Raw genomic sequence first — 13,518 nt, 5'->3', positions numbered from 1 at the left:
TAATTCTAAACCTTCCAGCCATCTACTCATGTGTTTTGGCAGAGTGAATCGGCACCATTGTACACTAATCTCTTTGGCCTGTTAATAGCAGAGGGGAAATCCATCCTATCCTTACCTACCACATTCCTCATACTAACTCTGGTACTCCCTCATCTTTACTACTGCCCCTGCTTCCTCTTTGGCATCCCATCTACTCATCTCCACTGGACTAAATATTCCAATTTGACAAACGCATCTTCTGGATTCTTGTCTGCTCTTCTCTCACTTCATCACTAGCTCCTTGCTGGATGGCTCCCTCTACTCCTCTACACATCCTCCCTCTAACAACCTAACCAATGAAATCACATACTACATCACCTATAGACAACAACAATATTTGCTATAGTAGTAGTAAATAATCTTTATTCAGAAAATAAATTCCATAAAAGAGCCATGATATTTATGGTTTAAATTAATTAGAGCTATAAAGATGGGGTTAAGACTCTGACAAGTTACACACTAAATAGTTTTAAAATTAACAGTTGATAATCCTTCATCAGGATACAAATACATTCCAAATACTGGAGTTCAGACACAAGACACCATAAGATTAAAATAAATGTACAAAAGAGCTTACTCTAGCAACTAGAGCCTATGGTCTCTGATTCTCATTAAAGCTGGAATAAAATGTTCCGGAGACCAGCAAACTCTCTAAAATCATTTGCCATCATCTGGTAATAAAAAGGCTTCTTGACACTGTCTAAAACCAAGGGTGTTTAACAGAGGGATTAGATATTTCAGGCGTAGTAGGTCATATCAGGGGCAAAAGAACAGAACACGCCTATTAGTCTCCTTTGATAGGTTTTTGCACTTAGATTCTATACATTTTCGTCAGTGCAGTGTGTTAGCAGCAAAAGGCAGCTCGTTAAGTTGTAATTTCGTTAAGAGCATTCTGGTCACCCGGTGTTGTAGACAAATAGCAGATAAAAATCCTTGCTAAGATTTAGGTGCAGGAATGGCAAATATGCCCTTTCACTTTTAAATCCTCATTAAATTCAGCCTCCGTCAATTGCTTCTTCTTGAGCAGGCCCAGAATTGTTTCATTTGAATAGGTGGGACAGAAAGAGAATTATTAGCCTTGTTATGGCATCCAAGAGTGTACAGGATTTTAGGGAGATGGCTGGTTCAGCTAGATTTGGCTCTGTTTCCCAGGTTCAAGGTCTTTTTCTGGGGAGATGCCCACTGGCGAGCACAAATGTTTGCTCAGTAGCTGCATTAAAGGGGAAGGGGGAGGAACACCAGCACCGTAGTGTAGTGGTCAATGCTGCCAGTCTTTGCCTGGTAGGCCTTGATTGTTGGGTGAACTGCACAGCTTCCATCGGAAGAGGAGAATGCCAATAACCAATTGTTGGATGGATTTAGCAGCATTGTTGTTTTGGCAGTATGGACCGACCAGGTGTCATATCGTGAAATCATCTGCTCAGGTAATTAAATGGGTGCAGGCGTCAGATTTTATTTAGACATAGAAATAACAGTGTTAGCCATGTTGTCCCTATTAAAAATCATAAAGACTGACTTGGCACTGTTTACTTTCATATCGCTGGTGTGAGGGAGGCATAGTATCACAAGTTCGGCATCCACACCTGCTCCTGGTCCGTGCCTGCAACATTGTAAAATCACCAGCAAGCAGCACGGGCCGAGGCGGAACTTAAGAGGCCATCACGGCAGCATCCTTCCCATGTGTCCTGTCACGTGACCCCCACCCACCCATCCTCAGAGGACCTGTAGTTTACCTATGTATTTGAGGGATATAGTTTAGGTAGCCATTAAACCTATTACCTAAATATTGATTGTATCCCTCAGTGTTTTTGTATTTTTCAAAAACTATTTTAGATTAGTCTTGTGACGGTCCTGCTGCATGACCATTCTCCAACTAGATCCTCTGTGAGATTGACCTACCAGATTTCAAGTCCAGTTATACTTATTTAAACCTATTACCTTTCAGAATGAATCTACTGCGTTATAACAGCACCCTCTCGAAGCAGAAGAACTCCATGGCCTCTCTGTCTCAGCAGCTCAAAGCCAAGTTGGACTTCTTCAGGAGCAGCATTCAAATTGATCTTGAAAAATACAGCGAACAGATTGAATTTGGCATCAGTAAGTTATTCCTTCTCGCAGCCTCCTTGAATGACTCTATTTTCAGTATCTCCCTTTTTTGGTGGGGGGGAATATTTGTATTACCATTTTACAACATTTGCAACCATTAACTTCCCAGCCCACCCCCCCGAGCCCCTTTGTTCACGCAGTGTAGTGGCTAAAGAATTCCTTTAAACATACTTCTTCCCCACTCTTTTAGGGGGCCCTGTCTGGTTTGCACGTAAAATCACCGAAAGATTAGTATACTAAGGTTTTGTGGGCAACATTGTTGCATGTATTCACTTTTCAGGTACTTACATCTCTCCCCAGTCCTTCCCCAAATGGATTGTATCTCCTTGTATCCGGTATGTGATCCACTCAATTGCCACTATATCCCCAAGTTTATATAACCAGCCCATCATTGTGGGTGGATCCTTTTGTTTCCATTTCTTTGCTATCACCAACCAGGCTGATATCAGTGTTGTCATTAGGGCTCTCCTTTGCGGTTTTGAGATTTAGTGTAATTCCGGGTCAAACAGTCCACACAGATTTTCACCCAGGGATAAGACATGCAGTTTGGGCATCATACAGGTTATCTGACCTTACACCTCCTCACAGAATTTCTTTATTTTAGGGCAGTCCCACCACATGGGCCTCTAATCCCCCACCCCTTGCAGCCCCTCCAACACTCCTCAGATACTGTGTTATACATTTTGTGTAATTTGCTAGCTGTGTAGTGCCATTGTGGCATCATCTTATATTGGGCCTCTCGTAATTGTATGGACCTGGTCGGCTTCGGAAGGTTTCTCTACAACCCTTCCCAATGGTCCCGAGGAATATCCTTTCCTGTTGTTCCCTCCCAGGCTGCTTGGTATGGCCAGACCTTTCAATCTGGGCATTCCTGAAGAATTGAATATATGTCCGAGGTTCATTGTTTGTCCCCTGAATGTGGTGTTATATGTTTCAATTTTCGTCAACTGTCTAGTTGCTGCGGGACTTATCTCCTGCTGCCTTAACCAGTGCCTAAGTTGCATGTATTCATATATGTCTGTTTCTTTTATTCCTATATGGGTCTTGCATTCTTCAAACATAGCTCCCTCTCATTCCCGAACCATGTCTCCGATCTTACTGCACCCTTGTTTCCGCCATTGACCAAATTTGCCCTTGTCATCCCCGGGGTGAAACTAGGATTCACAAACAAGGGAGTAAATGGGGAAGAGCAGGTTGAGAGGTGACCCTTCTTTATCCATCTTCTCAAATGCCACATGTTGTTCGGAGGACCACACTGTGCCTAGCGCTCTGGGGCAATAACTCTTCAAGTGGGCATCCCGCCACTGCCATGTCCATCTGGGCCCAGACCTTTTCCTTGCTTTCCGTAAACCATTCACGCACCGCTCTCAATTGAGCGGTTTCATAGTAACTACTTACATTTGCTAATCCCAGCCCTGCATTATGCCTTTGGTTCATGAGCAGATCTAGGGCAACCCTAGGGCATTTATTTTGCCAAATGAATTTGGATATAATTGTTGAATATGTATCTGCCATTCGGGTTCACCAGGGTGCGGAGTGCCTTGGCTCCCAACGTATTTCTGAAGCCTATCAGGACAGCTGCTGTTTTATTCTTAGCATTCTCTGGTATATTTGTGCGAACTGGTGTATGCGGAAACCTGGGCTTGTCTCCCCTTTTAATGTGGGTCTCCTGTAGCAGAATTTCTTCTGCTTCCCTGGGGTTTTCAGTCCCCATGTGTTATGTGAGTACATTTTTAATGGCATTGTCACTGCTACTGTGCATTCTCTTTTGGGCCCCTTCCACCTATTTCACCTGATGTCTTAATGATTTCAACCGCTGCGTTCCCCGGTTCCTGAAGCCCACCATACCCCCCCTGCCGCCTGAAACAGCTTACCCCCCAACGCTTCCTTCCCCCTCAAACAACTTTCCCCTGCTCCCCTCTTCGGTCTAGGATCAGTGTCTTGCGATTCATCCCAAAGAGCTTGGGAACCGGCCCACATTTTATCCCGGGGACTAAGGTTCCACTAACCTTCTGACATTTCCAACTACTTCTTCGATTCCTGCCCCAGTCCGGCCAGTTGGAGCCAGCTGGAACTACTCTAGCCACCCTTGTCCCCTCTTTTGTGTTGCCCCACCCCATCATTACACAATACTCCCGGTGCATCCCGAGAGTCAAACATTCTGGTTCCCTGCGTTGATTCTCTTTATTGGTCCTCGTCCCCTCTCCGTTTTGTGAGAGGGCCTTTTAGTTTACCCCTCTTCAACTAGATGCTATCGACCAGTGCCACGGCTTGCTCCTCAGCCAAGAGGCCCCTTGCCTATTTTCTCTGGTAAGTTCCTCATCCTCCACCATCCACAGGATTGAGAGGTCTTCGGTGCAAGTGCTGACCCTTTGTTGCTTCTCTTCCCAGGGGAACAGTAGGCCAAAAGGGAATGTCCATTTATAGAGGACCTTTATATCTATTGGTGCCTTTGTCACTGGACCCATTGCCTTTCTTTTGTGCAGTGTAGATGCCGCCAGGTCTTGGTACAGTAGGACTTGTGATCCATTTATTGTGATGGACGTATTGTGATGGACGTCTGACCCCTAGCTGCACAGAGATCCTTCGCTTCTCTTGGTAAGAGGTCAAAGCCGCCAACACGTCTCTTGGTCTGTTTCCCGGTGCAGACCTTTTTGGGGCCGACCCTATGAATGCTGTCAATATGAATGTTTTCTGGAGCAGAATCCTTCAGGTGGAGCGGAATCCTTCAGGAGGGTCGCAAAGCATTTCTCTACAATTGTTTTCCAGTCTGTCTGACTCAGCTAGGCCTTTAATTCTTATATTCGACCTTCTAGACAGATTCTCGAGGTCTTCTGTCTGGATTTCCAAATTGTGCGTCGCCATGGCTATTTGTTCAAACAGGGTCAGAGTTTTGCTGGACAGCATTGGACATTTCAGACAAACCCGGTTCCGCAGTGTACCCGCTTTCTCAGGGTGTTGATATCTTCCCCAACCTCTTTCGGGTAGTTATTCAGTTCTTCTTTCAAGCTTGTCATTTGGTCCTTAAAGGTTGCCGTCATCCTCTCCTCCATACCCTTCAGGCAGTCCTTCAGGTCTTCCTTGCTGAGCGCCATGTCCCTGTCCACCTGGGAGCCCTTGCCTCCCTTCTCCTGCCTCGCTTACTGAATTTCCTTCAGAATTCTGCCGCCAGCACCTTCTCAGTTGGCCCATTTTTGTAACCTTATTTGCTCCCTGTAGTGCTGGAGTCCGTTTCCCTTTACCTCTTGGCATCTGAGTGCAGTGCAGGGTGCTCGCTGACTCTTTTTGAGCTCCACATGTGACCGACAGCTCTTGTCAGGTCTTCTGCGGCTCTTGTCACTCTTGTGTCACTATCCTGGGGGCTTCCCATGGCTCACAAGTGTACACTCCAGCTGCCGATGTTTGGCCCTCACCCTTCTTCAATGCCCATCGCCTTGCAGCTCCACTCCACAAACTCCCTGAGGCTAGAAAGCGCTTCTGCTGTCCCCAAAGCTCCCCATGGGCACATTGTGCGAGGCGCTCCCCACTGTGTCTCTTCTGTCTGGGTCACCTTTATACTCTACCTGGCAAACACTGTGCATCTGGGCCTCTTCGGCCTGCTCCTGCTTGTCTCCTCCTTGAAATTTCACCCAGTGCGGTGTAGCTTAATGGGATCCGTTTGTCTCTCATGGCCATTGGGGGGAGAGCTCTGGAAGCCCACCTGGCTCCTATGTCTTTTTGCTTTTGCAGTGGGGGGCCAAATCTGGCACCCCCCCCACCACGCAGTCTGAGGCCCCAGGCCACCCTGCCTCAATGGATCTCTTCACCCCCCTGTTGCATCCACTGGACCCAGCGCGCAGCTTCAGTCCTGCTGCGAGTCTTCCTTTAGTGGAGCAATATTATCTGGGACAGCCGCCTCTCCTCACTTTCTGCTCCCCGCTCGCCCTGCAGAAGCTGCCCTTGCTGTCTCTGTTTATTCTTGGACTGCTGTCTCTACGGGCCCCTCGTCGGCAGCGAACACCTTGCCGGCCTGCTTCACATCAGGGGCTGGGGGGGTGCCTTGTGCTGCCTCGACACCGCTTCACAGTGCTGCGGGGGTGCCGTGCCGATTCGCTCCTCCTCTTTTCTGCTTGTGGGGGTCTTTGCAACTCTCCGAATTGGAGTCGGCATTCCCTCTTTCGCCTTCCCCGGCATGGTCACAGTCGCGGGATGGGGTACCGCTGCCTCTCTCTCCGTCGCTGTCCGCAACTCCGGTCTACATCAGGGAGAGATAGTCCTGATATTTCCGTCTTCTCAGCATGCTGTGTTACCTCCTTTATTTCAGCCCTGCACAGAGCACATAGAAGTGTGACTGTACTCTCTGGCGGCCATCTTGGAATCTTTTCTACTTCTCCTTTTTATCAGTGTTGTGCAGTGTGGGGTTCTGGAGAACAGTTTATGTGTTAGTCCTTATAATGTAATCTTTTCATCTTGTGCAGAGCATTGATTCAGATTGTGACCATCTGCAATCTAGAGCGCATCTTTGCCTGAGTTACTGCCTGTTTTGCTTTCCTGTCACGTGTAATGACCCTAGAAACCTCTTACCAACTTACAATGACCAAAAGTTCTTGGACTCAGGGAGGCAATAATATACACTTAGACTCACAGTTAGAATATAATTGGCTCTTTACAGCCCATTTATTCACAATTCACAGATATACAGCTAAACAGTGAAATAAAAGATAATGGGTTATACATGGACAGATGCACACAAAAGAGAACGATTATATTAGTTCTACATCACTGTTAGTGCAGTTGCAGGAGAAAACATCATCTCGGCCACGACAACACTACCCAGTCCCAAGGCAGGTAGGCAGAGAGATCACGCATGCTAACGGGGTCTGGAGCAGAGCGTCCTCCCGCTCAGTGAGACTTCAGCACGCAGGGTTCCAATTCTATTCTACTACCCGGGGACCCCTTCTCTTATGGGGCGCAAATCCCCACCCACCTCAGGTTGCCAAACGTCCCTGGCCGAAGGACAGACCGTAAGCAAGGGGAGCACAGAGCAGAAAAACCCAGTTTGTCTCCCGCTAGCTCGTTCCCAGCACCCCTTATCATTGGACCTTGATTGAACAATACGCCAACAATCCTCCATGATGAGCTCATCTGAATCTTGCAACCCTCGCAGAATTCATGTCTGCCTTGTAACTGAGCTCACAGAAACGTAGACTTCCATTTGAGGTTTTGGAAATGAATGTCCAAAATGGCTGCACACTGGCGCCATTTTTCTTAGCTCATTTTCACACACGGATTACACTCTACCCTTTGGACAGTCAATTTCCATATTCCCATGGATGAAAAGTCTGTCTCTGACACAGACAAAACATACCTATCAAATTCAGAATGCAAGCAATACAACAACAACAAATAATGAGAACCATTAGCACGGCAAAGATCCAAGTTAGTGACTTGAGGAATCTCAACCCCCAATATGCTTCTCAATTGAATGTGAATGATCTTCCAAATTAAAACGCATCCCTTCAATGGCATTGCAACCTAAATTGTGTTTCAAAAACAAATAATCAATAGCATCCCTGTTCTGTCATTTAGCTTTTCTAAAATTATTGTTGTCTAACAGCTAACAGTTAAAGCTTGAGAGGTCTCATTAAGCCCTTTCATCACCAGTCAAATTAATTAAGGATTTATAGCCTCCAGTAGCTAACCCAAATACCACCACTAAAGAAAAGGCCAGCACTAACATTTCAGCTTCAGACATTAGTCGCACATTAGAATCACAATCGGGAGATAAACCAATATAGTGAACAGTAAGCATAGAGCTGCGAATAGCAGGCTGCACATGGAATATCATTAAGCTAAGGCTTGTCAAGGCAGAAGGGCCACCAGAAATTTTAGCAGGAATAAAGGAGTAGGTACTATTACCACAGGTAAATAGCCAACCAGTAGGGAGCTTAACATGTTGAAATTGCCAAAACAGTAAAATTGCAAAATATGTTATTAGATACATCAGTACACACAGATATAGATTGGCCACATAAATGTTTTTCAAAGTCAGTGCCGCTCTGAGCATCAGTCTCATGTCTAGTTGTGGACACTTGCAAATGTGCTGCGGATCACAAGTCATTCGTAGCACACATCAGCAGGAGCAATATTGTAAGTAATAATGCGATTCATATTTCTCCATTTGTGATCAGTGTCAGCGCAAAATCGCCAGTGCTCGTTGACAGAAAAATAACTTTTGACATTTGAATCCTCCACGAGGGAATCGTTATGCAGTACTCCGAAAACATGCCACAATACAATGGCCGGTGTAGGTGCAGCCACAAGACACGTTGAAATTAAATTTGCAGCATCATGAACGTCAGTCAAACAGAAATGTGAGATGTTTAGCACACGACAAGCCAGGAAGAACCATATATTTTCGGGTTGAGCCACAATCGCAACATAGCCATGCTGAACAAAAGACATGGAAACTTCGAAAATGGGCAAAACATCATGCCCACAACGTTTCCTCCAGGAGCCACGATACCACGCAGCGTAACTGGCAGCCGGCGGCATGGTAACATCAAAACCATCGTTCATCATCCAGCTCGTTGAATTCAGGTGCAACATGGAGACACTTCCCACCGTTTCTCGCATGTCCCCGGACCCGCCCGTATAGACTCCACACACATACACAAGCGCAAACACCACGAACAGGGCCTAAAAACAGAATGTTAAAAAATCAAGATATCGGTGGAGTACATCACTCGCATAAATAACATTTGTCAGTAGGAACACAACTCCATTTCCTCTTCCCTGGTTCCATTACAAGAACAACTTGGTCATTTACTGCTGCGATTACATCTGCCAGAACTGGCGGTCCACTAGGTTTCTTGACCCAGACTTTCGCTCCCAGAACCATTTTGTCCGATGAGCCAAAACCTTTGTCCCCACGTGTAGTCAAGACAGTGGGTGGCTCTCCTTTTACCATAGACAATTTTACAGGTACAATGATTAATTTCATCATCCTATCACCCTTATGGATAGGTAGCATGTTCTGTCAACTATTAATCAAAACCACTTTCCTCTCTAGCCCATGCCCTAGTAGAGCATGGCTTCATAGAACTCAGTTCTCATCCTACTCATCAGAAGGGCAGGACTATCGACTGGGTCGCAGTCCTCAATTGCAATATCACATGTAAAGCCCCCCAACCTCTCGCATGGTCTGACCTTGTTCCCTTAGCGATCAACATCCCTATCCAACCCCCGAAAAAATGTCCCACTGCACCAGCCTGCCCAACCAGGAATAAGCGCAACATCACTGCCGAGGCACTATTACCTCTGGTCCTGCCCACCATCAACGCACTTCCTGCTACTGCCAACCTTAATCTACTTGTCAAAACGTATAACGATTCCATGGCCAGTGCCATAGATACCATCGCCCCATTGAAATTGCGTAAAGAAAAACCTAGAGCTCATTTGAACTCCTGGTACACACCCGAATTCAAAACACGGAGAAAAAAGAAAGCTAAGCTCGAAATACTATGGAAAACAACTCGATCTGCTGAAAACAAATCCAATCTGCCAAATTTCTCCTCACTCTATAAAAATGCGATTATTCGCACCAATAAAGAATCCTATAACATCAGGATCTATCAGGCAGGTTCCTGCACCAAAGAGCTTTTCACTATACTCGAGGAATTAGAAAACCCTAACCCTCAAACAGATACTTGTACAAAAGATAAAACTTGGTTCACCAGCATCTAGAATGCCCTTGCCAACAAAAATTGCTGGGCTACAAACTAAAATAGAAGATAAACGACATCAACTCACTAGTAGTAAGCCCACTAACCTTAGTCCACCACTATCCACTGACTCTAACCTAGGCTTCTCATTCAAAAAGGTAACGATACCAGAAGTACAAAAAATTATAGCTTCGTTAACACCCTCTAACTGCAAGGGGGACAGCTGCCCTGCCCAGATCATAAAAGACGCAGCCAGAGACCTATCCCCCTTCATCACTAAACTTTTAAACTTGTCTTTCTCCACTAGCCTTGTGCCTAGCAACCTGAAACAATCTTGGGTTCTCCCCCTTCTAAAAAAACAAACCTTAGACCCTGCCATACCTACTAATTACAGACCTATCACCATGGTCCCATTCCTGCTAAAAATTCTAGACAGAGTTGCCTACCTGCAAATTCAGGATTAGCTAGAGACTAACCAACTGTTAGGAATACGTCAATCTCGCTTTAGACCTCAACATGGAACAGAAACTGCCCTTGTCGACCTTAAAAGCCAGATTGATGAAATTAAAGACAAAGGTAATGCCGCCATCCTACTCCTCTTAGACCTCTCAGCAGCGTTTGATTTGGTCGATCACAAAACCCTTTGCAACCACCTATCCTCTGCAGCTCATTTCTCCTCTTCTGTGGTCATGTGGATACAATCCTTCTTGGCTAACAGAACTAGGAGGGTTTTCTCACCAGTAGCTGCAGCTGACCCCATCCCTATCACCTGTGGGGTCCCACAAGGTTCCTGCGTTTTGCCCACTTTGTATAACATATTTACAAAGCCACTCTTTGACAAACTGGACCATCTGGATGTCACCTACACTAATTACGCAGATGACACCCAGATACTCCTTACCCTCTGTTAACTACAACGCCAACCTCACCTGGATCAACAACATTTTCTCCATCATTCAGGCATGGATGGCCACACATGGCCTATGCCTTAATGATGAGAAAAACTGAGCTTCTCCTTGTCGGCACACCCAATAACTTGCTGAAACTCAGCCCCAACTACAACAGTTTCATCATCGATGGTAACATCATCCCCATTGTCAAAAGTGTGAAAACTCTTGGTTTTTACCTTGATGCCAACACTAACCTTTCCAAACAAGTTAACATGACTGCCTCTGCCACAGCCTACACAGGTAAGCTGATCAGGGCATGCAGACCGTTCCTATCCACGAATAGCTGCCTTACGCTGGCCAGGGCTCTTATACAATCCAAACTATACTACTGTAACAGTCTCTACCTAGGCGCAAACCAATCCATAATCAAAAAACTTCAGGTGCTCCAAAATAATGCACTGCGAGCAGCCCTAAACATATCCGGGCGCGAGCATATCGCCACCACTAGAATATCATGCAAATGGCCACTATCCAACAAAAAATTGACTTAAAGACCATTTGTCTTACATACAAAGCCTTAAACCACCTAGCCGCACCTTATCTCGCCAAAAAATTCACCCTGAAATCCACTACTAGAACCACTAGATCCACCAACACATTATGCCTATCAGTGCCCAGATTCTCCCTAAAAAGAGCTAGAGGATCAAGTTTCACGGTCCTTGCCTCCCAACTCTGGAACACCCTACCATTTAACATCAAGTCCATTGAATCATTTCAATCCTTCAGAAAACACGTTATCAGCTGTTTACTGGACAAAAACTAGCATCCCTGACGACAGACTCTTCTCTTATTGATGCTCTTCACCTGTATACTGTAAATCATATATATGTAATCTGCAAACTGTATATAACATACTATGTAAACTGCATATAATGTACTATGTAACTGTATATAATGCACTTGTAACCTTGTCCCTAAGCGGCCTTTTACCTCTGGGTCCGGAGCGCTATATAAGTAAATAAAACGAACAAATAAAACAAACTTTTATCTCCCCTTGGTAATCGGCATCAACAATTCCTCCCAATACCTGGATTCCTCTTAAGGCTAACCCAGATCTAGGGGCTGTTAGTCCCATATGCACAGATTTAATTTGCGCTCGAATTCCTGTCTCAACCACACAGATTCCCCTTGGTTCCAGTCTCATCTCATCCCTTGCATGCATGTCCAGCCCTGCAGATTCTGGTGTGGCTCAATCAGGAGCTAGCGGTCTAGGTGACATTTCCCAATACATCAAGGTTTCAACTACCCTATTCGGTTTCATTTGTAAAGCGGGGGTTAACATGCGCATCAAGGGGGTCTCCCCATTGGCATTTGGTCTGTTATTTAACACTTGCACTGCATCCAAAACTCGTTCACGCGACCCTTTCAGACTGCCTAAACCGGTTTTCCGCAATTGTTCTTTCAACAAGCCATTAATACTCTTATGTCCTGTCCGCTTTCCTCCATACTTTATGGGCGTCACTCGCGAGGGATGGGAAACGGAACCTTTTTCACCAGAAAAATCTTCTTCCCCTTTAAATTTAGAGGCACGCGGGGGCGCGGCCCTGGGAGTATGCGCTCGCCTGATTCCGCCCACCAGTGCCACTCCTCAGTCCCCTTTTCCGCGTCGACAGGAACGGGCCGATTTCACCAGTGCTCCTGGGTTTGGCTTGCGGCCATGTAATACCACGGGCTCTTTCACGGATATTCTTCTATCTTGTATTTTATTTTTTATTCTAGATACTTGGTCTTCCGACACCACGCTCCTCCCCGGCGCATTTCGACTTCAATCGGGCTTCTGCAGGTGTCCAGCCTGCGAGGGGCTCTTCCCCACAACAGACCCCTACGCCCTTTGCCTCCGCTGCCTTGGCCCCGACCACAGATGGGAAGGTTGCTCCGCGTGCGATTCCTTGACACCTCGTGCACTGAAAAACAGACTAGCTAGGTGGAGGGAGCTCTTCCAGACGTCCCCTCCGAAGGACCGCAAGGACTTCATCCAACTTCGTTCAAGGCCAAAGATAAGACCTGTATTCACCATAGCACCCCGCAAGGGCTAATCCTTTCCGGAGGAGCCTGTCGTGCTCTGGTGCGAGCGCACGTACCAAGGATAGTCCAGCTACTGGCCTTGCGGCCATGGGGTCTCCTGATCCTTCTGGTATCAGTGAGGGACCGCAAGGTTCTTATTCCGGGGTTACTCCCAAGGGGCAACGCCCTAGTACCGGCATCATGTCCAAGGGGGTGCCTTCACGCAGCTCTACCGGCAGCTCAGAGCACTGCCGATGGTATTACGCCTTCCAGGCCCGCCCTGAGGTGCGGGATAGGCCTTACGCTCCACAGCAAGCGTCTTGGACGGGGTTGGTTCCAGCGAGCCAGGCACCATGACCATGACTCCGGCACCTGGCACGCAGCTTGACAAAATGGCCGCTGCGGCAGACAAAATGGCTGCTCGTCCAATACCTCCACTAGCAGAGCGGGTCCAAGAACGAGTTACGCTATGGGGCTGTGGTCAAACAGGTACGTAGCCTAAAGCTTATCCATCAGCTGCGCAGAGCATCCCAGACAGAGTGTGCCCTGGCCCCAGCAGTCCGTGGCCACGCCGTCAATATCTCCTGCCAGCTCCTCAGCCTCCGAAGACAGTTTCTTTCGAAAGGTTTCTGGCGCTGATGCGAACACCCCAGAATGGATCTATCCTTCGGGATGCTATCGGGGACATGCTCCTTCAGGTCAACCCACCGGTACCC

The 13,518-nt window shown here is 46.7% G+C and overlaps 1 protein-coding gene across 1 annotated transcript in view; it reads left to right on the top strand.

Moving 5' to 3' along the window:
- Positions 1-13,518, top strand: part of IKBKB (inhibitor of nuclear factor kappa B kinase subunit beta) — a 1,202,582-nt gene that overhangs the window by 565,690 nt on the left and 623,374 nt on the right. The window contains exon 14 of the mRNA XM_069617660.1: positions 1,985-2,136. Coding sequence (XP_069473761.1) covers positions 1,985-2,136 — 152 coding nt within the window. The remainder of the gene's footprint in view (positions 1-1,984; positions 2,137-13,518) is intronic.

This window comes from Ambystoma mexicanum, chromosome 10, assembly GCF_040938575.1.
Source record: "Ambystoma mexicanum isolate Mex_15411 chromosome 10, UKY_AmexF1_1, whole genome shotgun sequence".
In the NCBI taxonomy this organism is placed as follows: Eukaryota; Metazoa; Chordata; class Amphibia; order Caudata; family Ambystomatidae; genus Ambystoma; species Ambystoma mexicanum.
The sequence above is the reverse complement of the archived record's forward strand: the minus strand, read 5'-3'. Positions and strand labels throughout refer to the sequence as shown.